This window comes from Oryctolagus cuniculus, chromosome 15, assembly GCF_051225735.1.
Source record: "Oryctolagus cuniculus isolate XC-2025 breed Fujian yellow rabbit chromosome 15, ASM5122573v1, whole genome shotgun sequence".
Classification (NCBI taxonomy): domain Eukaryota; kingdom Metazoa; phylum Chordata; class Mammalia; order Lagomorpha; family Leporidae; genus Oryctolagus; species Oryctolagus cuniculus.
In genome coordinates, this window is record NC_142881.1 from 60,882,700 (window position 1) to 60,903,384 (window position 20,685).

General features: G+C 56.9%; 1 protein-coding gene across 3 annotated transcripts in view; it reads left to right on the forward strand.

Moving 5' to 3' along the window:
* Nucleotides 1–19,895, forward strand: part of HK1 (hexokinase 1) — a 75,811-nt gene extending 55,916 nt beyond the window's left edge. For all 3 annotated transcript variants that reach the window (XM_070057777.2, XM_051823226.3, XM_089314988.1), the window contains 11 exons: nucleotides 2,829–2,984; nucleotides 3,510–3,743; nucleotides 6,007–6,311; nucleotides 7,077–7,225; nucleotides 7,646–7,765; nucleotides 9,194–9,289; nucleotides 9,716–9,815; nucleotides 12,738–12,921; nucleotides 14,226–14,381; nucleotides 17,353–17,586; nucleotides 19,038–19,895. In XM_070057777.2, the coding sequence (XP_069913878.1) occupies nucleotides 2,829–2,984; nucleotides 3,510–3,743; nucleotides 6,007–6,311; nucleotides 7,077–7,225; nucleotides 7,646–7,765; nucleotides 9,194–9,289; nucleotides 9,716–9,815; nucleotides 12,738–12,921; nucleotides 14,226–14,381; nucleotides 17,353–17,586; nucleotides 19,038–19,182 (1,879 nt within the window). In that variant the 3' untranslated portion in view covers nucleotides 19,183–19,895. The remainder of the gene's footprint in view (nucleotides 1–2,828; nucleotides 2,985–3,509; nucleotides 3,744–6,006; nucleotides 6,312–7,076; nucleotides 7,226–7,645; nucleotides 7,766–9,193; nucleotides 9,290–9,715; nucleotides 9,816–12,737; nucleotides 12,922–14,225; nucleotides 14,382–17,352; nucleotides 17,587–19,037) is intronic.
* The last annotated feature ends 790 nt before the right edge of the window (nucleotides 19,896–20,685 follow it).

Here is a 20,685-nt window from a genome sequence, read left to right on the forward strand (position 1 = left end):
TTTCAGGGTGAACCAGGACTGAAAACTTGGCTGTGTTAGGTTTGTGCCAAGGCTGTCAGTGCCTCGGTGGGCTCCAGACCACTACACACCACTCATTTCTTTCAGTCGAAGTTAGCATTTACTGAGTACCTGCTGTATACGTTACAGCACAGGGAGGAGTGTCACAGTGGCGCGGCGGTTCTGCCGTACTGGGGCTGCTACTTTCGGTGGCGGTGAGTGGTCAGCTGGGGAGCCCACCACTGCCCGGGAGCTGGGTGGTCTCTCTCTCAAAGGGAGCAGACATTTAGTCCTCCCCCTGCCTTGTGTCCCAGCCTCTGATGTCCTTCTCACATACCTGCCTCCTGTTGCAGATCTGGGTTCCTTCTGCTCCCCTCCTCCCCTCCTGCCTTCTCGGGCCTCTTGCTCTTCTGTTTGCCCCGTTGTGTCTGGAATCTCAAATCCCATTTCCCTGTGGCTCCTGCTCAATGCGAGGACAGCAGTGAGCACACAGGTCGGGGAGTGGCCTTCTTTGGCCCGGCTGGCACAGGGCTCCTGCTCGCCTTCTCAGCCACTTTTCTTCCTGTCTCTTTGCCCACGCCATGGCTTTTTTCCCGGCAGCTCTTACATCCATCTGCTGCTTGCCTGTAGGCCTCCCCCCTCCTTTCCCTGGGCTGCCAGCTGGAGCAGTCCCGGAGGCCGGAGGGGGCCTTATTGGCGTGCAAGGTCTTGCTTGTGACCGCCACCCCGCCTCAGCCCTCCTGGAGCTGCCAGCAGACCGGGCGGCTGCAGCAGTGTGGTGTGAGAGGCCAGCATGGCCCGTCCGATTTCTCTGGCGCAGAGGGGGAGTCCAGCCCCGTGAGCCTGTGGCTTGAGCAGAGTGGGCTGGTGGGAGGTGCTCGGCTAGAGACTGGGAACGGGCAGACGCTGGGTCTAGGGCTCCTTTTTCTGGGAAGTACGTGTGTAGAAGACCACCGTGTAGAAAAGGGAGCGATTGTTCTGGGTGTTGCTAGAAGACAGGGTGAGAAGTGGTGGGTAGGAGGCACCAGGAAGCTGATGTCAGGCTGCCCAGGGAGGAAGGGAGCTGCCTCAGTTTTCTTGTCTGTGAAGTGGGGATAATGCAGATGCTTACCTCATAGGGTTATAAAAGGAATAAAAGGATGCCAGCTCAGGGCTACATGGGGGCTGTTCCGTGGGCACTCGGTGGCACCTGGGTAGCTGGGACTCCTCTGCCAGGGATCCTCAGCACCGCCGTAGCCAGGGTGGTCCCGGCTGGTCCTGCCAGGAGGGAACACAATGAAGACTGTGTTGCAGTGAGGCTCTGCGCCATGTTCACAGGCGAGGGCCAGGCGCTCAGGCCCCAGCAGCACCTGGGCTCGCCGGCCTGCAGACTGGAACTGCTTGTTCTGCTGGGTCACTGCCAGCTCCGGGGATGCCGGCTCCCTCTGGGGAGGGGCTGGTGCTCCCGTGCGGACCTGCCTGCTTCCTCTGTCCTTCTCAAGGGTTTCCTCCTAGGACCTGAGCAGCCAGGACTTGGCCCTCTCTCACTCCTGGCTTGGCTGTCCCCTGTGCCTGTAACCTGCAGTCTCGGGCTCCATGCGGTCTCCTTTTTTCTGCAGCATCGGCCTGGAAGAGCCCCACCCCCAAGGGCAGGTGACAGAGAGTCACTCTCTGATTGGCCTGTGCCCAGTCATGGCCAGAATGGTGGGATGAGCTGATGGGCTGTGAGTTTAGGATGAGGTCAGTGGGGGAAGAGCAGTTCCTCAGAACAAATTCGTGGTCCCCTGGCTGGAGACCAGCAGACGCCCCAGCAGTGGCCTCATGGAAGCAGCTGCTTCTCCTTTGGAGACACTGTCTGTCCTTCGTGTGCCACACGTCCAAGTGCCTGGGTTGGGTTCCCGGCTCCAGCTCCTCACTCTCGCTGCTGTGAACGCAGACCATGGGAAGCAGCAGTCATGGCTCTAGTAGTTGGGTCCCTGCTGCACGCTTTCGGGAAACCTAGATTGAGTTTCCAACTTGTGGCTCTGGCCCTGGCCGTGACCCAGCCCTGGCCATGGTGAGCACTTAGGGAGAGAACCAGCAGATGGGAGCTCACTCTCTCTGTCTCTGTCTTTCTCTTTCTCTTTGCCTCTCAAATAAAATAATAATAAAACAGTGTGTGTGGCCGGCGCCGCGGCTCACTAGGCTAATCCTCCACCTTGCAGCGCCGGCACACCAGGTTCTAGTCCCGGTCAGGGTGCTGGATTCTGTCCCAGTTGCCCCTCTTCCATTCCAGCTCTCTGCTGTGGCCAGGGAGTGCAGTGGAGGATGACCCAAGTGCTTGGGCCCTGCACCCCCATGGGAGACCAGGAGAAGCACCTGGCTCCTGGCTTCGGATCAGTGCAATGCGCCGGCCGCAGCACGCCGGCCACAGCAGCCATTGGAGGGTGAACCAATGGCAAAAGGAAGACCTTTCTCTCTGTCTCTCTCTCACTGTCCACTCTGCCTGTCCAAAAAAAAAAAAAAAAAAAAAAAGTGTGACATACAGTTACAGTTTTGTAAGAACTTACTATGTTCTGCCTTCCTGCAAGCCCTCTTATCTGTCATCTCCAGTGTAACCCTAAGGCTCCCCCTGCCTCCAGGCAGCCGTCCCTGCCTGTTGCTGCCCTGTAGTGGTCCCTGGGCACAGGCGTAGGGTCTGGACCACCCCTTTCTGGCTTCCCATCCCTGTCTGCTCATTGTTCAGTCACACAGGGGCCAGGCGTGCCGCCAGTGTGGCCATGAGGGATGAGCAGTGCCTCCTCTCCCGGCCTGTTGCCCTCAGGTTGGTGCCCAGGAAGGACTGACGGCGCCCGTGTGTCTTTCTCCTGCAGGTTTGAGAAGATGGTCAGCGGCATGTACATGGGGGAGCTGGTCCGGCTGATCCTGGTCAAGATGGCCAAGGAGGGCCTCTTGTTTGAAGGGCGAATCACCCCAGAGCTGCTCACCCGAGGGAAGTTCAACACCAGCGACGTGTCAGCCATCGAAAAGTAGGTCCCGCCCCTCAGGCCTTGTGGGGACGGTGGGTTGGAGGAGGGCCGTGGGTCCCTCAGGAGTGTCAAGGCTTTCTGGGCCAGGCTCCCCACAGGTGCCTTGTGGGGGTTCATTGCTGCACGGCCCAGGCAGCAGCTGACGCTTCAGATGATTGTCCTGGCTGCTTACCAAAGCAGCCTCCTCTCCCACCCCTGCCGCCCCCTCTGTCTCTCCCTCTCTCTCTCTCTCTCACACACACACACACACACACGCGTGCATGCAGGAACAGGTGTGTTACTATGCATGTACACATGCGCACACTTACATAAACACGTGCACATGTTGATGTGCACACACATGAATTTGCATGCACACATGCACTCAGAGGCAGATGAGGGTCTAGGAAGCCAGTGGTGAACAGTCTGATCCCGTAGCGCACATCTGGTGAGTAGGGTTCGGCCTAGCCAGGGCCTTGGAGCTTTAGTGTTTCGCCTTGCCTCATGTGGTCCTTAGCTGCTGCGTGTCGCCCTCTCCCCTCCCAGGAATAAGGAAGGCCTCCACAACGCCAAAGAGATCCTGACCCGCCTGGGAGTGGAGCCGTCCGACGATGACTGTATTTCCGTTCAGCACGTGTGCACCATTGTCTCGTTCCGCTCGGCCAACCTGGTGGCTGCCACGCTGGGCGCCATCTTGAACCGCCTGCGGGACAACAAGGGCACGCCCCGGCTACGCACCACCGTCGGTGTCGACGGCTCTCTGTACAAGACACACCCACAGTGAGTCCACCCTCTGCTGCCTTCCAGGTGGGAGGAGCCTGTATGGGGAGGCTCACCCTCCGCGGATTCTTGCTGTCGTCTGTCCTCGTCTCACCACGCGAGCTAGGGATTCCCACAGCTGCCAGGGACGCTGGGTGGAATGCATGTGGGTCAGACGTGCAGTACCTGTGTTCTTGTTTCAGAAGCACCCGTTAAAAATCTCCCTAACGCTTAGATGTTACTTAATTTGGGAGGCAAAGAGAGAGAAATTGAAATCTCCCATTCACTGATTCATTCCCCCCAGACACCCACAGTGGCCGGGACTGGGCCAGGCCCAAGCCCAGAGCTGTGAATGCGGTCCAGGTGCGTGGCAAAAACCCAATTATTTAAGCCAGCATGACTGTCTCCCAGGGTCTGTGTCAGCAGGAAGCTGAAATCTGGAGCTGGAGCCAGGAATCAAACCTGGGTGCTTTGATATGGGATGTGGGTGTCTTTCCCAGTCGGCCAAACGCACGCTCCATGTTACTTTTTCAAATGGGCAGCTTGTCAATGCTTGGCATCTGACAGCCAGAGGCCAGGAGCGAGTTGGAAGTCTGCCCCATTGATGAGGGGGCACTGCGTTCACTACTCAGCCCTCTTGTCCCGTCGGCTGCCTCGGCCGTCTGCATGATTGCTGGCCCTCGCTTCCACAGGCCCCCTGGCCAGGAAGCACATGGCTTGCACATTCTAGAGTCTGCAATTAGATTCTAAGTCTTTGGTGGGGTTCGGTGGTAACGGCCTGTGACGTTCAGGACATCAGATGTTTCCCCTCTGCGGCTGGACCCTGCCCGGCACCAGCCTGGCAGGCACTGCAGCTTCACACCGGGCCCTGGGAGTGGCAGACACACCCCGGCTCCAACTGAGCGGTTCTGTGTTGCTGGGGTAGAGGTTGAGCCGCTTGTGTGGTTTACCTGCCACGTTCATAGTTTTAGCACTTTTTAATTTTTTAAAGTTTTGTAAAAATTCTTGAAAATGAAACAAGCTACTTTTTTCTTTTTAATTTATTGGTTAATTTTTGGACAAGAAATCCCGTAGACATTTTATATTGAAAAGTTTTTCAGTTGTGATTAAAAAATATACCTAAAGTAAAATATGTCATCTAAATAAATCATTTTTATCAGTTTTTTTTTTTTTTTTGATAGTTTTATTTCTTTATTTGAAGGGCAGAGTGGCTATGAGAGGGGGGTGGAGAGAGATCATCCATTTACCGGTTCACTCCCCAAATGCCCACAATAGCTGGTGCTGGGCTGGGCTGAAGTCAAGAGCCAGGAACACCATTGGGGTTTCCTACATGGGTGGCAGGAGCCCAAGTACTTGGGCCTTCTTCTGCTGTCTTCCCAGCTGCATCAGCAGGGAGCTGGATTGGAAGCAGGGTTGGAACGTGACCCCAGGCTCTGTGGTGTGGGATGTAGGCATCCCCAGTGGCAGCTTAATCCTCTGTGTCACAGCGCCGCCCTGCAGGCCGTTTCTGGGCGTGCAGTTCAGCGGCACATTTGCCTTGTTGCGCAGTCACTGCCGCTGCTGTTCCCAGGACAGCATTGTATCTTTGAAAATAGCCTTGATGGCATAGTTCTGACTTCAGAAGTAATACAGGCTCCTTGTGGAAACTTTAGAGAGTTACAAGGAGAACAGAAGCCATTCTGGATCCCGCCCCATGTTAAGGCTTTGGGGGCTGGTCTGTGTCCCTCGCAGGCAGCCTTCCATCCTTACAGCTGATGCAGGCCGAGGCAGTTCTGTGTCTCAGCGAGCCCTGGCCACATCCTGAGTTATGGGGGAGCTTGGCGGGGAGAGAGCCAGGTGACAATGAAAAACAAAAGCCCTGAGTTTTCAGTCCTTTTGATGGACTCGTTTGCTTCCACACACTGAACTGAGCCCTTCTCTCTGCCCAGGCTGAGTAACCGCTGATGGGGCCATGGGGGAGCTCACCCACTCTTGTTTTCCGATCTGACCTGCACACGCTGCTTTGAGCACTACGCCCCACCATCATCTCCTTGTTGTACGGAAGATAAGATCTTTTAGGGCCTTGGATTTTCTTTTGATCAGTACTCACATAATAATGAAAATCCTCTCTTATGTGTGCCTGTGGCTGAGTCCCTTTTGCCTTGTCTGCGTTTGCTAGTTCTTCAGCGGGTATATTAAAAACACAAGCAAGCGTAGACAGTGGCATCTGAGTGTAGAGAAGAGGGGACCCACAGGGCGCCCCAGACGGTTTTCTCCAGCTGTCGTGCTGTGCCCCACCGCCCAGGTATTCCCGGCGTTTCCACAAGACCCTGAGGCGCCTGGTGCCTGACTCCGACGTGCGCTTCCTGCTGTCGGAGAGTGGCAGCGGCAAGGGGGCCGCCATGGTGACGGCGGTGGCCTACCGCCTGGCTGAGCAGCACCGGCAGATAGAGGAGACCCTGGCCCACTTCCGCCTCACCAAGGAGATGCTGCTGGAGGTGAAGAAGAGGATGCGGACCGAGATGGAGGCGGGGCTGAGGAGGCAGACGCACGACAAGGCTGTGGTCAAGATGCTGCCCTCCTTCGTCCGCAGCACCCCCGACGGCACCGGTGAGGCCCTGGCGGGGTGGGGGTGGGGCTGGGCCAGCCCCAGGGCCGCGAGCAAGAGCCGTATCCCCCTCAGACCTCTGTTTCCCATTTTGGCCGCTGACTTGTGTGTACCGACTCAGGGCTGTCAGCGTTCCTCTGGCTACCCCTCTCACCCTGGTGCTGTCTCAGAAGCCTTGGCCCTGCCTGTGGAGTTGAAGGTGCAAGTGAGGCCGGGGACTGGCTCGGCTGTGGCTCAGGAGAGATTCAAGGCCAGGCTGGAGCCCAGGGGAGGAGGAGCGAGCTGCCTCCTTTGGTGGGAGGGACTGCATAATCACGTTGCAGAGGAAGGCAGGTGTGCCGCTTTTGCACGCACTCCGCACATTGGCATACATGATTTTTGTTGAGGTTCCTTAAAATCCGGCATTGCTGTCAGGCTCTTTGGCAACCCTGTTGCTGGTGACAGGTGGTTCAGGTGCTGGCCTTCTGCCCTTCCACGTGGCTCAGAGTTTGTGGTGGTGGGGAATGAGCACCCACTCCTCCGCGTAGGAGGGAGGACTTCCTGCTGCCCCTTTGACTCACTGTGGGCATTCCCTGATGGAAGGCTGCAGAGCTGGGGTCCCCAGCTGCCCCAGGGCACAGAACTCTGGGCCCTGCTTGGAAGGCGGCAGAGCTGGGCTCCCTGGCTGCCCAGGGCACAGAACTCTGGTCCCTGCTTGGAAGGCGGCAGAGCTGGGCTCCCTGGCTGCCCAGGGCACAGAACGCCGTTTCTGTCCTTCGCTGCCGCAGAGAACGGTGACTTCTTGGCCCTGGATCTCGGAGGAACGAACTTCCGCGTCCTGCTGGTGAAAATCCGAAGCGGGAAGAAGCGCACGGTGGAGATGCATAACAAGATCTATGCCATCCCTCTGGAGATCATGCAGGGCACCGGGGAAGAGGTGAGGCCCGTGTGCAGCCCACACAGGGACAGTGGCTTTGGTGGTCCTGCGATGCCCCCAGCTGGGCCCTGTAGTCCCCTCAGCCACGCTTGGCCTGCTGCTCTGGTGGCTGTAAGGAAAGGGGAGCTGCTGTGTATGTCAGGATGTGCATGTGTGTCAGTGTGTGTGTGTCAGCGTACATGTGTGTCAGTGTACATGTGTATCTGGGTGTGTGTCAGTGTGTGTCAGGGTTTGTGTGTGTTGGTATGCATGTCAGTGTGCCTGTGTCAGGGTGTGTGTCAGGGTCTGCATGTGCATCAGTGTGCATGTGTGCTAGGGTGTGTGTCCGGGTGTGTGTCAGGGTGTGCGTGTGTGCCTGGACATGCACGCTGAAGGTCTCAAGAGCAGAGAGGACACGCGTGTGCCTCTTGCCTCCTGCAGCTGTTCGACCACATCGTCTCCTGCATCTCCGACTTCCTGGACTACATGGGGATCAAGGGCCCGCGGATGCCGCTGGGCTTCACATTCTCGTTCCCCTGCAAGCAGACGAGTCTGGACGCGGTGAGTGTGGGCAGGGCTGCCTCCAGCCTGGCCGTCATCCCCGGGTGCCTGGGCCTGTCTCGCAGGTCCAGGGGTTCACGGGCTCTGTTGGCACCTGGACATCCTTCGGGGCCTCCCCTTGAAAACCAGCCTTCCCCTCGGCCTCCCGTTCCTTGGACGTGGTCCTGATTATGACTTTCCCATGGTTCCTGGTGACTGTTGCTGGGCAGGTGCCTGTGTCCCCGCACACCCAGCACAGCGTCCTGTCAGAGGACAGCCTGGAGAGCTCCTGTTCAGTCAGCACCGTGAAGGCTCCGAGATCAGGGCCTGAGCTCTGGGCACAGAACCAAGGGCCACAGGGTCTGTCCTTAGGGGGCCCCCAGCCCCAGGGAGGAGGGTCAAGTCCTTGTCCTAGCTGGATAGGGCTTGGGTGTGGTCCTGGAGGGCACCCATTATGCCATCACCCAGGCAAGACGGGGCAGGAGCGAGCCTGTTGAAGAGCCGCAGGTAGTGCCGTCTGCCACAGGTGGAGGCCCTGGACACAGTGTCCACTCACAGGGCCTGAGGCCAGGGGTGAAGGTGGGGTAGGCAACACTGGGAGAGCCAGGTAAGGTCTCTGCCTGACTTGAGATGTTTTCCTTCTATTTATTTATTTAGCTATTTGAGAGGTAGAGTTCCAGAGAGAGGGAGAGACAGAGTCTTCCATCCACTGGTTCACTCCCCAAATGGCCACGATGGCCAGAGATGGGCTTATCTGAAGCCAGGAGCCAGGAGCTGCTTCTGCGTCTCCCACATGGCTGCAGGGGCCCAAGGACTTGTTCCATTTTCCACTGCTTTCCCAGGCCACAGCAGAGAGCTGGACGGGAAGTGGAGCAGCTGGGACTCGAACTGGTGCCCATAAGGGATGCCGGCACTGCAGGCAGTGGTTTACCTGCTACACCACAGCGCCGGCCCCCAGAAATCTGGTGATTTTTTTAAACAGTGGTGCTTACACCGTTGCCTTGCCTCTGTCACAGAGGACCTCCATGGCATGTCCCCCAGGTGTGTGGCTTCGTTGCAGTGAAACCTGCTGTGTCCCACGGGCAGTGATGCCAGTGCTGCAGGATCCTTGCTTCCCTTAGTTAGGTTGTCAGCAAGCTGTGCTGTAGGGGACCTCTTGGTCAGACCTCAGGGCCAGACTGAGAATCAAGAGATCTGGGTTCTTGTCCAGCATTGCCATTTTCTGAGAGCCGTTTGCCGTGTGTGCCTCAGTTTCTCCGTCTGTGCAGTGGGGTTATAAGCCGGAGCACTGTGAGGACAGAAGGAGGGGCACCGGCCTGCCGCGCTCCCCGTGATGTATTGGTTTGAGCCTTATCTTCTTCAGAGTCCCCAGCAGGTGTAGCCTCGGGAGGGAGGGCGTGAACTCCACGTCAGTCACACGGGCCTTCCCCGGCGTCTTCCGTGTTTCAGGGAATCCTGGTCACCTGGACCAAAGGCTTCAAGGCGACTGACTGCGTGGGCCATGACGTAGCCACTTTACTGAGGGACGCCATCAAAAGGAGAGAGGTAACTGTCGCAAGAGCACTGCAAGAAATCTCTGTGGAATTCCAGCAATCCAGGAGCGCGTGACCTGGGCAGTCAAAGCACCTCGCTTCCCCACCTGACTGCCCGCAGTAAAACCAGGGCACACAGCCTCGCGAGACCATCACAGGAGGATTGCCTTTTAGTAACAAGACAGTGGGCCACAGCCCGGCACGTCCTGCCCAGGATGGCCTCATGGCACGCAGGTTTCCCACACAGCCGTGGTGGGTTTAGACGAGAGGCACCCCACCTATGATGGCCATCAGAGTCACCCCTGCTTCCTGACCACGTCCCACCTGGATCCAAGCCCCAGGCCTCCCCATTGCTGGGGTAGCAGAGTGGACGAGCGGGAGTGGGGGTGGGGGTGTGGAGCTGGCCCTTCCTTAAAGCCACACCTCTTTCTCTTCAAAGGAATTTGACCTGGATGTGGTGGCCATGGTCAATGACACGGTGGGCACCATGATGACCTGTGCCTACGAGGAGCCCACCTGCGAGGTTGGACTTATTGTAGGTGAGTGTTCTAACGAGCTGCAAAGGGCTGGTGTGGCCCTGGACACCATGGCCTTCAGCAGCCACTGACACGGGTTCTGCAGGTTGTTCCCTTTTATTCTGCACACGTCGGGGGTCTAGGTTCGGTAGCATGTAATCCCTGATGCACACTGACTGGGGCGGGGAGAAACCTGTCTGTCCCGTGGTCCTGCCCCAGGGGAAACACCCAATCCTGGCCGCCATCTGCAGACTCTGCCTGCACAGGGAGGTGTGTGTGTCTCCCCCTCCCTGCCCCGGCCCAGCCCGGCCCCGCCGCATGGGCCATTTGCTGAGTGTCTAGAGGTTGGGTAAGGCCCCAGCAGGCTGCCGCGCCGGTGCTGGAAGACCTTCTCCTTTGTTGTTGAGCTGCTGTGGCTTCTGCAGAAATTCAAAGAACGAGGGAGCAGGGGAAAGGTTGTTTGTGGCCGGTTCTGGGGCTTTGCCTCTCCCTCTGCTGGGCGGCTCCCTCCCTGCTGCTGTGGGCTTGGGTGTGAAATGCAGAGGCAGAGTGACACAGCACATTCCCCGCTGCAGGCCAGGACTCACCTTCTGCTTTCCAGGTCAGGCCCGCAGATGTTCCTGGCACCAGACTCTGGCCACGTTCAAAGCCATTGTCTCCTTCCCTCCATCCGTGGGTCTGTTTGCTGGGAACTCCCTTGGGTGACAAGTGGGGATTATGTGACTTGGCTTGGCGGGTTCCTCCCCCGCCTCCATTCCTGGGGTTCCTCTTCCCTCTCTTTCACACCTCGGGTGAAAGGGAGCTGCGGGTGCAGAAAACAGAATGAATCCAGGCATGTACTCAGTCCACGGGTTCCACTTGTTTCTTCCAAGGCAGTGAAGGTGCCAGAGCCAGGGGGTCTGTCCCTGAGTCACTCCTTGATGCTGAACTTGTGCCTACATCCCAGGCAGGAGGGGTCTATGCTCCAGGGCCACCGTGGTCACTGGGCCAGCAGCCCAGGCGTGCCTGGGAGCCTGCTGGACGCGCCAGGTCTCAGGCCCGCCCCAGGCTCCCTGACCCAGATCTGGATCTTAACCAGAGCCCCTGGGGGTTCAGACGCGTACTGAAGTGTCTGGGAAGGACTGCTTGGTTTGGTTAGTTGGCTGGTTTTTAAATGTTTAGTCCATTCAATAAGAGAAGCCCCAGTTGCTCCTCTTCCAGGCCAGCTCTCTGCTGTGGCCCGGGAAGGCAGTGGAGGATGGCCCAAGTGCTTGGGCCCTGCACCCTCATGGGAGACTAGGAGGAAGCACCTGGCTCCTGGCTTCGGATCGGTGCAGCGCTATGGCTGTGGCAGCTGTTTGGAGGGTGAACCAACAGAAGGAAGGCCTTTCTCTCTGTCTCTCTCACTATCTAACTGCCTGTCAAAAAAAAAAAAAAAAAAAAAAGAGAGAGAGAGAAGCCCACTGACTGCCCATTTACATGTCCTAGCAATTAAAACTGCAGTGAACACATCCTCTCAATTTCCTTTTTTTTTTTTTCTTTTCAAGATTTGTTTGTATTTATTTGAAAGGTAGAGTTACAGAGAAAGGGGGAGAGAGAGATCTTCTGTCCTCTGGTTCACTCCCCAAATGGCCACAATGGCTGGGGCTGGGCCAGGCTGAAGACAGGAGCCTGGAACTCCATCCAGGTCTCCCACAGGGTGGCAGGGGACCCAGTATTTGGGGCCATGTTCCACTGCTTCCCAGGTGCATTAACAGGGCTCTGGATAGGAAGTGGAGCAATCAAGATTCAAGCCCGTGTCCCCTGCAGTACAGCCCCAGCTCCTCAGTTCCTTTACATGGACTGGAACGGCACAGTTTGTGGTCCCACCCCAGCCCTGTGGGGGCCGCACTCTCAGGAACAAGCTCTAGGAGTGCAGGCATAGAAACCCGCGGGCTGTGAGCCCCTGGAAGCCATCTGCCAGATAGTGGGTACACCTGTACACCCAGATGAACGTACCTTTTTCCTAGGAGAATCATCAGCTTTTTTTTTTTTTTTTTTAAGGACTCATTTCTTTATTTAGAGGCAGAGCTCCAGACAGAGAGAGGGGTCTTCCATCCACTAGTTCACTCCGCAAATGGCCACAATGGCCAGAGCCAGGCTGATCTGAAGCCAAAAGCCAGCAGGATCTTCCAGGTCTCCCACATGGGTGCAAGGGCCCAAGGACTTGTGCCATCCTCCACTGCTTTTCCAGGCACATTAGCAGGGAGCTGGATTATAAGTGGAGCAGCCGGGACTCGAACTCATGCCTGTATATATATATATATATTCAAGTGCAAGTTTTTTCAGTTTTCATTTATTTGAAATGCAGAGCTGAACAAACTCCATTAGTTCACTCCCTAAATGCCTGCAACAGCTGGGGCTGGACTAGACCAAAGTCAGGAGCGAAGAACTTAGTCCAACTCTCCCGCCTGGTTGGCAGGGACCCAAGTACTTGAGCTGTTACCTGCTGCTGCCTAAGGTGTTCAGTACCAGGAAGGTGGAATCAGGAGTGGAGTCAGGACTCGAACCCAGACACTCCGGTGTGGGAAGGAAGTGTCTCAAGCAGTGTCCTCACCGCTGTACCAAATGCCTGCCCGAGTGTTTGTGTATGTGTGTGTTCACATATTTTTTCCTTGTCTGCGCATTGCCTAAACTTATACCATTCCAGATTTATGCCTGTGTCCTAAGACCATCTATTAACATAAGTATAGCCCTGCCTGCATGGATAAACATGGAAGGCCGTTGGTGTAAAGCGAGTTAATCAGACGCTCTCCGGGTGGCTTAACTCATACTCTCTGTTTATATTTCAAAATTTTTTCCTGGAGGACATGGGGGAAGCAAAGCTGTTGCTGTGTTCATCTCCAAAGCATGCCCCTTATCTGCGGAATGCCGGCCCCGTGCCTGGTGTCAGGGCCGTTCGCGCACACGCCCCCGTTTGTGTCGCAGGGACGGGCTGCAATGCCTGCTACATGGAGGAGATGAGGAACGTGGAGATGCTGGAGGGGAACGAGGGGCAGATGTGCATCAACATGGAGTGGGGCGCCTTTGGCGACAACGGCTGTCTGGATGACATCAGAACCATCTACGACCGACTGGTGGACGAATATTCTCTAAACGCTGGGAAGCAGAGGTAATTGTGCTTGGGGGGTGGGGGACACCCGAGGGTCAGGACCTTGAGGACACTCGGCTGCCTTCTACCTCTTGCCATGGGAAAGGTTTAGGAGGAGTGAGGTCCTGGCAGAGACCTGGAGACTGACCCCTGTGGCTCACTCCTGACCTTGGCTTTTGGTCCAAGGACAGCAGAGGGCTGGGCCCCCAGAGTGGTACAGGATGGCCCAGAGGACAGATAGCCAGACCGAGCCTCCCCATCCACATGGCATGGGGGTGGGGCTGCAGGTAGGGGCAGCAGAGCCCTCCCTCCCCATTCTTCCTTGCCTCTGTGAGCCTCCAGCCCCACCTAGTGCTTGCTAGGGCTTTGCCGCTCAGTTCCCAGGGACCATGTCTGAAGCAGCAGTGTCCACGCTCCCAGGAGATGGGACAAAAGAGCCTGTGTCTCCAGAGGCAGAAGGCAGGGCTAGGTCAGCACCTCCCGACACGGGTGGGTCCCCAGCCTTTCCCAAGGCACCACCTTGTCCCATTATGTCCGTTAATGAGGGAGGAAGAGAGGAGCGAAGCTTGCCATAGACAGATGGTGGTTATTGCACCCCATGCCGGGTGGTGTTTGTCCTCGCTAGCTGACACCGGCGCCTACCAAAGGCTCTCAGCCAAGCCCCTCTGTTGGAGAGGAGGACGGGCAGGTGCTGGAGGAGGTAGAGACCTGCCAGCATCCACCTGAGATTGTTTCCGAAGGGCTGGGGGTAGGGTGTGTAAGGAGACCCCTTCGCCACCCTCTGCTGGTTCACGTTTTCCACGGCGTGTGCCGGGGAAGCCCTTAACCCCTGTCGCTTGCTGACGCCCTTGAGCGTGGGGAGGGCAGGCCCCATCACCCTTGGGAGTGTGTGGCCCTGAATCCTCTGGCCCGCGTGGCCTTAGCACACGGCTGTGTGTGTCCCCCAGGACCCTGAGTGTCTTCCTAGAACCCAGGGGCTTCCCATTGTCATTCACTTGTCCCTTTGACACTCAGCCCACTCATCTGCTTATTCTGTCGCCAAGTATGGAGCCCTTGATGGGGGGCCTGATGCTGTGCTGGGCCCTGGGCACTCAGGGCCGAGCCAGACACGCGTTCCCTGCCTTTGCAGGGCTGTCACTGCCGTGGTGACAGGAGGCAGTGAGGCCCTGGTTGTCATGAAGCTGAAGGGCAAGGTGTGTGTGTGTGCATGTCCGTGTGTGTTTGTGTGTGTGTGCTGTGCTGTGCTGACGCCCGTGAGGGGCCGACCGAGGGCTGGCGGTGGCCCGGTGGCTTCGCCTGGATGCCCAGCCTGCCTGCTGTCTCAGGTACGAGAAGATGATCAGCGGCATGTACCTGGGGGAGATCGTCCGCAACATCCTCATCGACTTCACCAAGAAGGGCTTCCTCTTCCGCGGGCAGGTCTCCGAGCCGCTCAAGACGAGGGGCATCTTTGAGACCAAGTTCCTCTCTCAGATCGAGAGGTGAGTGGCAGGGGCTCGCCCGCCGCACCCACGCTGACAGCTGGGGCTGGCTGCCAGGCTGTGCGGGCGGGGGGTCGCCGGGGGTTTGGCCCCGGGTGGGAAGTGTTTTCCCCACGGCAGTGGCCGGCCCTGAGTTTGCTTACTGAGGCCAAATCCTTTCGCTGTACATTCCTTGGCTTTTGTGCATCTTTTCTGCTGGGCAGTCATTATTCTTGTGTTGACTGATTCAGCGTAGGACAGGTAGAGTGCAGATCCCTGAAGGGGCATGGAGCAAGAACCTTGGGCCCAGTTGCCCTCAGTGCAGCCTGTGTGGCGTCCATGGGCCACCCCTCAGTCCCCTGCCTCCTGGTAAAGCCACTTCTGTCTTTGTCTCATGGCGTGAACATTTCATCCCCACCTTTGCTGTTAGAAAGCAAAAGCGTTTGCGCAGATGCCACCTTAGTCTTAGACTGGTCTTCGGGACCCAGGGGTGGCTCTGCACAGTCACCTAACGAAGCCTGCATGTTGATTTTGCCCAGACAAGGACATTGGCAAGTGCACGGCTCAGTGGCATTGTGTGCCCTTTTTTTTTTTTTTTTTTTTCTGAAAGGCAGAATTAGGAAGAAGGGGAGAGAGAGATCTTCCATCCACTGGTTCACTCCCCAAATGGCCATAATAGCCAGGGGCTGAGCCAGGCCAAAGCCAGGAGCTGGTAATTCCACCTGGGTCTCCCATGTGGGTGCAGAGTCCCAAGCACTTGGGCCATCCTCTGCTACTTTCCCAGGTGCATTAGTAGGGAGCTGGATCAGAAGTAGAACAGCCAAGATTCGAACTGGTGGTCTGTGGGGTGCTGGCATTGCGGGTGGCAGCTTAACTCACTGCGCCGTAACACCTGCCCTGGCATCGAGTGCGTCCACGTGGTTGTACAGTGGTCACCACCCTCCCTCTCCAGGACTTTTTCACCTTCTCAAATGGAAACTCCGAGCTCATCAAACGATTCCCATTCCCCGCCTCCTCCCCTCCCCGGGCTGCCAGCGTTCTGCTCTGTGCTTCTATAACAAATGCTACGTGCTTCCTCTTACGAGGTACCTACAGCATTTGTCCTTTGGTGTCTGGCATCTTTCACTTAGCATAATGTCCACAGGTACGTCGGGTCATAGCACCTGCAGTTTCCTCCCTTCAAGGTGACTGGTGTAGTGTCTCCTTTGTATATATGCACCGGAGGGATTGCTGGGTCATATGGAAATCCATCTTTGGCTTTCCAAGGAACACCTGCTGTTTCCTATTTCCACAGGAGCCGCTTTTACATTCCCCCAGCAGAGCAGTGAGGCTTCCTGTCTCTTCGTTTTTTTTGTTTTGTTTTGTTTTTGTTTTTTAATTATTTATTTATTTGAGAGACAGAGTTATGGAGAAAGGGAGAGACAGAGAGAGGCCTTTCATCCACTGGTTTACTCCCCAAATAGCCACAACAGCCAGAGCTGGGCCCATCCGAAGCTAGGAACTTCCTCCTCTACACCACAGTGCCAGCCCCCAGTTTCCTCCTCTTTAAAACAGGAATAATCCTCATCTTTGAGACTAAGCATGTACTGGTTGGTTGAGGAGTAAATGAGGTAGTGTACATGCGGGGAATCCTCAAAAAGGCAGACTGGTCTCAAGATCATCCATTGTCAGTCATTGTCCTCTCTTCTGCTTAATGCAGACAAGACAAAATCCCAGGAGAAAACAAAGGCCCTGGTACACATTAGGGAGGCCGTGCAGCCAGTGGACAAGTGAAAGGAGGGGCCGTCCCCACTAACGGAGCAGAGTGCCGGTCAGCCACCTCTCCACGAGGAGCAGGTGCCGCCTCCTGGGTAGCACTGGCACTGTGTGTCCAGAGCCCTGTGCCTGAGAAGTGGACCCCAGGAAATGATCCCAACTGCATGCAGAGACTTAGCCACAGGAAACTTCATCACACTAATTCTCTTAGTTATTATTGCCACTTACTTGAAAAAGGGAGACAGAGACCTTCCACCTGCTGACTGGGGCTGGGCCAGGCTGAAGCTGGGAGCCTGGAAGTCCATCTGGGTCTCCCAGGTGGGTGGTAGGGACCCAGGTCCTCCCAGGATGCATGATAGCAGGAAGCTGGAACTGGAACCCAGACGCTCTGATATCAGCTGCAGGGGTCCCAAGTGTTATCTTAACCACTGTGCCAAACATCCCTCCTCAGAGTCAGTATTTTATAATAGAAAATTGCAAAAGACTGACATTTCGGCAGACTGCTGATTTGGTAACGCTGCGTGCCTGGAGTGCAATGCTGTGTCAGCACTCTGCAGTCCTGCCCTCAGAATGGCTCAGGTTTACAAACCAGGGAAAAGGAAAGAAAACCACATGTGTGCAAAGGACGATTCCGTGCTCAGCTCACGAGCACAGCACCGTGTCCAGGGACAGCTAAGGAAAATACATGGGAAGGAAATATATTGAGCATTTGTCGAGGTGTTGGAATAATGGGTAGTTTTAATCTCCCAACTTTTATTTTTCTAGATTTGTCAAAATTCAACAAAATCCTTGTGAGATTTTTTTAAAAGAATATTTTCTTTTTTTAAAGATTTATTTTTTATTTGCAAGGCAGAAGTAGAGAGAGATGTTTTATCTGCTGGTTCACTCCCCAAATGGCCATACCGCTGAGGCTGTGCCAGGCCAAAGCCAGGAGCCAGGAACTCCATCTGGGTCTCCCACATGGGTGCAGGGGCCCAGTGACGTGGGTCATCTTCCACTGTTTTCCAGGTGCATTAGCAGGAAGCTGGGTTGAAAGTCGAACAGCCAGGACTCAAAATGGTGCTCATATGGGATGCTGGTGTCACAAGCGGTGGCTTAACCCACTGAGCCACAACGCCAGCGCCCTTTGAGATCGTCTTAAAAAAAAAAAAAGTTATTTTTAAGGCCTACTGGTGGCTAAGTACAGTGACCTGGGGCAGTCCCGCTTCACCCAGCACCTGGCTTCTGTCCCTCGCAGCGACCGGCTGGCGCTGCTCCAGGTGCGGGCCATCCTCCAGCAGCTGGGTCTGAACAGCACGTGTGACGACAGCATCCTCGTCAAGACCGTGTGCGGGGTGGTGTCCAGGAGGGCCGCGCAGCTGTGCGGCGCAGGCATGGCTGCGGTGGTGGACAAGATCCGCGAGAACAGAGGGCTGGACCATCTCAACGTGACCGTGGGCGTGGATGGGACACTGTACAAGCTTCATCCACAGTGAGTGGGGCCTCCCCCAGGGCTGGGGTGGCAGGGAATGGGGCCAGCCTGGAGGCTGTGCGCGTGTAGGGCCTGCTCCGGGCGGATGAGCAGCTCCAGAGTGTGACTGGGACTCGCGGGGCCGGGGGTGGGGTGGGGGGCTCAAGATGTGGCTTTCCTTGGCCAGCGCAAAGCCAGACCCTCAGGTGGGAGAGGAGGTAGGGGTGGGCGTGAGCGTGTGCTGGGAAGTGGAGAGGAAACTGAGAAAGGAGAGGGCCTTGTCTTGCTCACCTGCTAATAACTCAGTTTGTGGAGCCTTGGAAGGGCAGGAGCAGCTGTAGCTCTGGGCTTGGGGGCAGGGAGTGGCCTCCTCTTGGTCATATGTCTGACGCCCATGCGGGAGACGGGCGTGAGACCCATCTGTAGACTTACAGAGAACAAGAGGAGGAGGAGGAAAGAGAGGTCTTACATCTGCTGGTTCACCCCCAAAATGGCCACAGTGGCCAAGGCTGGGCCAGGCCAAAGCCAGGAACCAGAAGCTTCTGGATCTCCCATGTGGGTGCATAGGCCCAAGCACTTGGGCCATCCTCCACTGCTTTCCCAGGCACATTAGCAGGAAGCTGGATTGGAAGTAGAGCAGCTGGGACCCATATGGCTGCTGGCATCACAGGCGGGGGCTTAACCCATTATGCCACAGAGCTAGCCCCCATTTTTTCTTTCTTTTTTTTGGGTAAAGATTTGTTTTTTTTTATTTGAAAGACAGACTTAACAGAGAGAGGAGGAGGAGAGAGCAAGCAGGCAGAGTGTGGCATTGACGAATAGAGTGACCCTAATTTTATTGTCTAAACTGGGGTGCTTTTGCCAGCTTATTAGTTCCTGGTAACTACCCCGGGACCATCCTGGATAAACTGAGCCTTTGTGTCACCTCACACGTAAGCAGTGGCACCTGCTTACCTTGATGAAGCCACATGTCTTGCCACATCCTCACCCATGTCTGTACCTGCAGAGCTGTCCTCGCAGTCGCCTGAGCTGGCCCTGGCCCTGTCTCTACCTTGGCATAACGTGCAAGTGCCCAGAGTCATCCTCGAGTGCAGACCGCCCTCCACTGGGGGCTGCCTGCTCCAGGCTGTGGGTGCTGGGTGTTGAACTGGGATGGCAGTGAGCTGGGGTCCCAGCGCTGCAGCTGGGGGTTGGTAATGTTTAGTCCACAGAGCCCCCGTGTCCTTCTGGGATTTCAGGTTCCCTGGAGCTCCAAGCTCTGGGGGTAAAGGTGGAGGTGTGTCTGTGTCACTCATGCCCTCGCCCCCCCAGAAGCGATTTGGGCCAGGGCTGCTGAACCCATGTGGCTTCCGGCCACCCTGCTCCCGGGCAGCCTCTGCCGCCTTGGTCGGGCACTTGAGCGTCTGCAGGGGAGCACAGTGGCTCTTGTCTTTCTTCCTGTCTCCATCGTCTCCTCTGTCTCTGTCTCTTAGCTTCTCCAGAATCATGCATCAGACCGTGAAGGAGCTGTCCCCAAAGTGTAACGTGTCCTTCCTCCTGTCCGAAGACGGTAGCGGTAAAGGCGCCGCGCTCATCACGGCTGTGGGCGTGAGGCTCCGAGGCGAACTGAGCAGCTAGGAGCCGGGGCCCCAGCCGCCATCCTTCTGGCACGTCTCTGCCAGCGCCGGTCCTGCTCCTCCCTGCGAGCCGTGCTGTGGCACGCGGCCGGAGCCCGCCGTCCCCGCCGCAGGGAGGAAGACGAAACCCAACTAACGGCGTATAACCTAGGGTACAACGTAGAGTGTGTGCTGTTGATAACCTCTCTCACCTGGGTCCCTCCTCACCCACCCTGCCACTCTGCATGATCTGATTTCGACCTGGTCGTCCGTCCCCCACGTGTGAAGTGTAGTGGCATCCATTTCGACCGTGTACATTTACCCAGCGGAGTTATCTATTGGCTCAAGATGAAAAAAATCACAGCACTGGGCAGCCCTCATGGGCCTCCGAAGCTCATCGTTGGGGTCCCCTCCCCCGTGTGAAATGTATTATCACCAGCAGACACTGCCGGGGCTCCACCTGCCGGGGCGCCGCCTGGAGGGCAAGGGGGGGCCTCATGGTAGCCGCTGCCTCCTGTCCCGGCGCCACCCTCACGTGTCTGTGGACCCCGATCCTAGCCACACCGTGACAGTCTTGCATCCTGTTTGTCTTGTGGGGGGAGGGGGGCTGTCTGGGGGAGAATGTCTTGTCTGTATGTGGGTAAGAGGAGCCAGCCAGCCACCGTGCCGTCACTGGAATCTCCATCGCTTCTGTGAGCCGTGTTGTATGACCTAGTAAACTTTGTACCAATTCAAGGCCCTGCGTCCCGCGTCCCGCGCCTGGGGATGTCCCCAGACTAAATGCAGGAGAAAGGTTATGGTCTTCAGCCCCCGGCCTTGGGTGGGCACGAGGGCTTAGGTCCTCTCCCTGTGGAACGTCACAGAAGTAGTCTTTCGCCCTGTCTTCCTCCTCTAGTCCCAGGGTCCCATAGCCCCTTCCCCACCTCCTATCCGAAGGTGACAGTGTAAGGCCCTTGTCCTCCGACTTGGCTCCCAGGAGCCATTCAGGGCAGCCCTGATTCACACCCCCTGCCCCTGCCGTGTGCCCCAGGAGGCCTCCTCTTCCATCTCCCTGTCTGCCAGCGGCCGCCTGCCCCACGTGGAGCCTCGGAGCAGCCCAGCTCTGCGGGATTGCTGCACTCGCCCCCCAAGTCTGAACTTGACCCTGCCCATCCATCGGGCACTAGCCCTTATCTGACCCTTCTCATTCTGTGGCTGCCATGTTGGAGTCTCCTGCCAGCCCTTTGCTGGGTCCCACCCCCTTGTGGCTCCAGGCGCCCCGTGATGTCCCAAGCCACGACTCCAGCTCTCCGTGGCTTCCCCAGGACTGACTGCCCGCTTGGTCTGGTGACATCAGAGTCCCTTTATTTGGGGTTCCTGCAGTGCCGGTGTCTGGTACAGTGATCTGTGGAGAACATGGATAACGCAAAAACATTGATGTGTACGTGGATGGGACATGGTTCTTCTGGGGGCAGGGGTGGAGCAGGAGTCAGCGAGAGGGGAGGGCTGTGCCCTGGGCGGGGCTGGGGGTCGGGACACCTGCTGC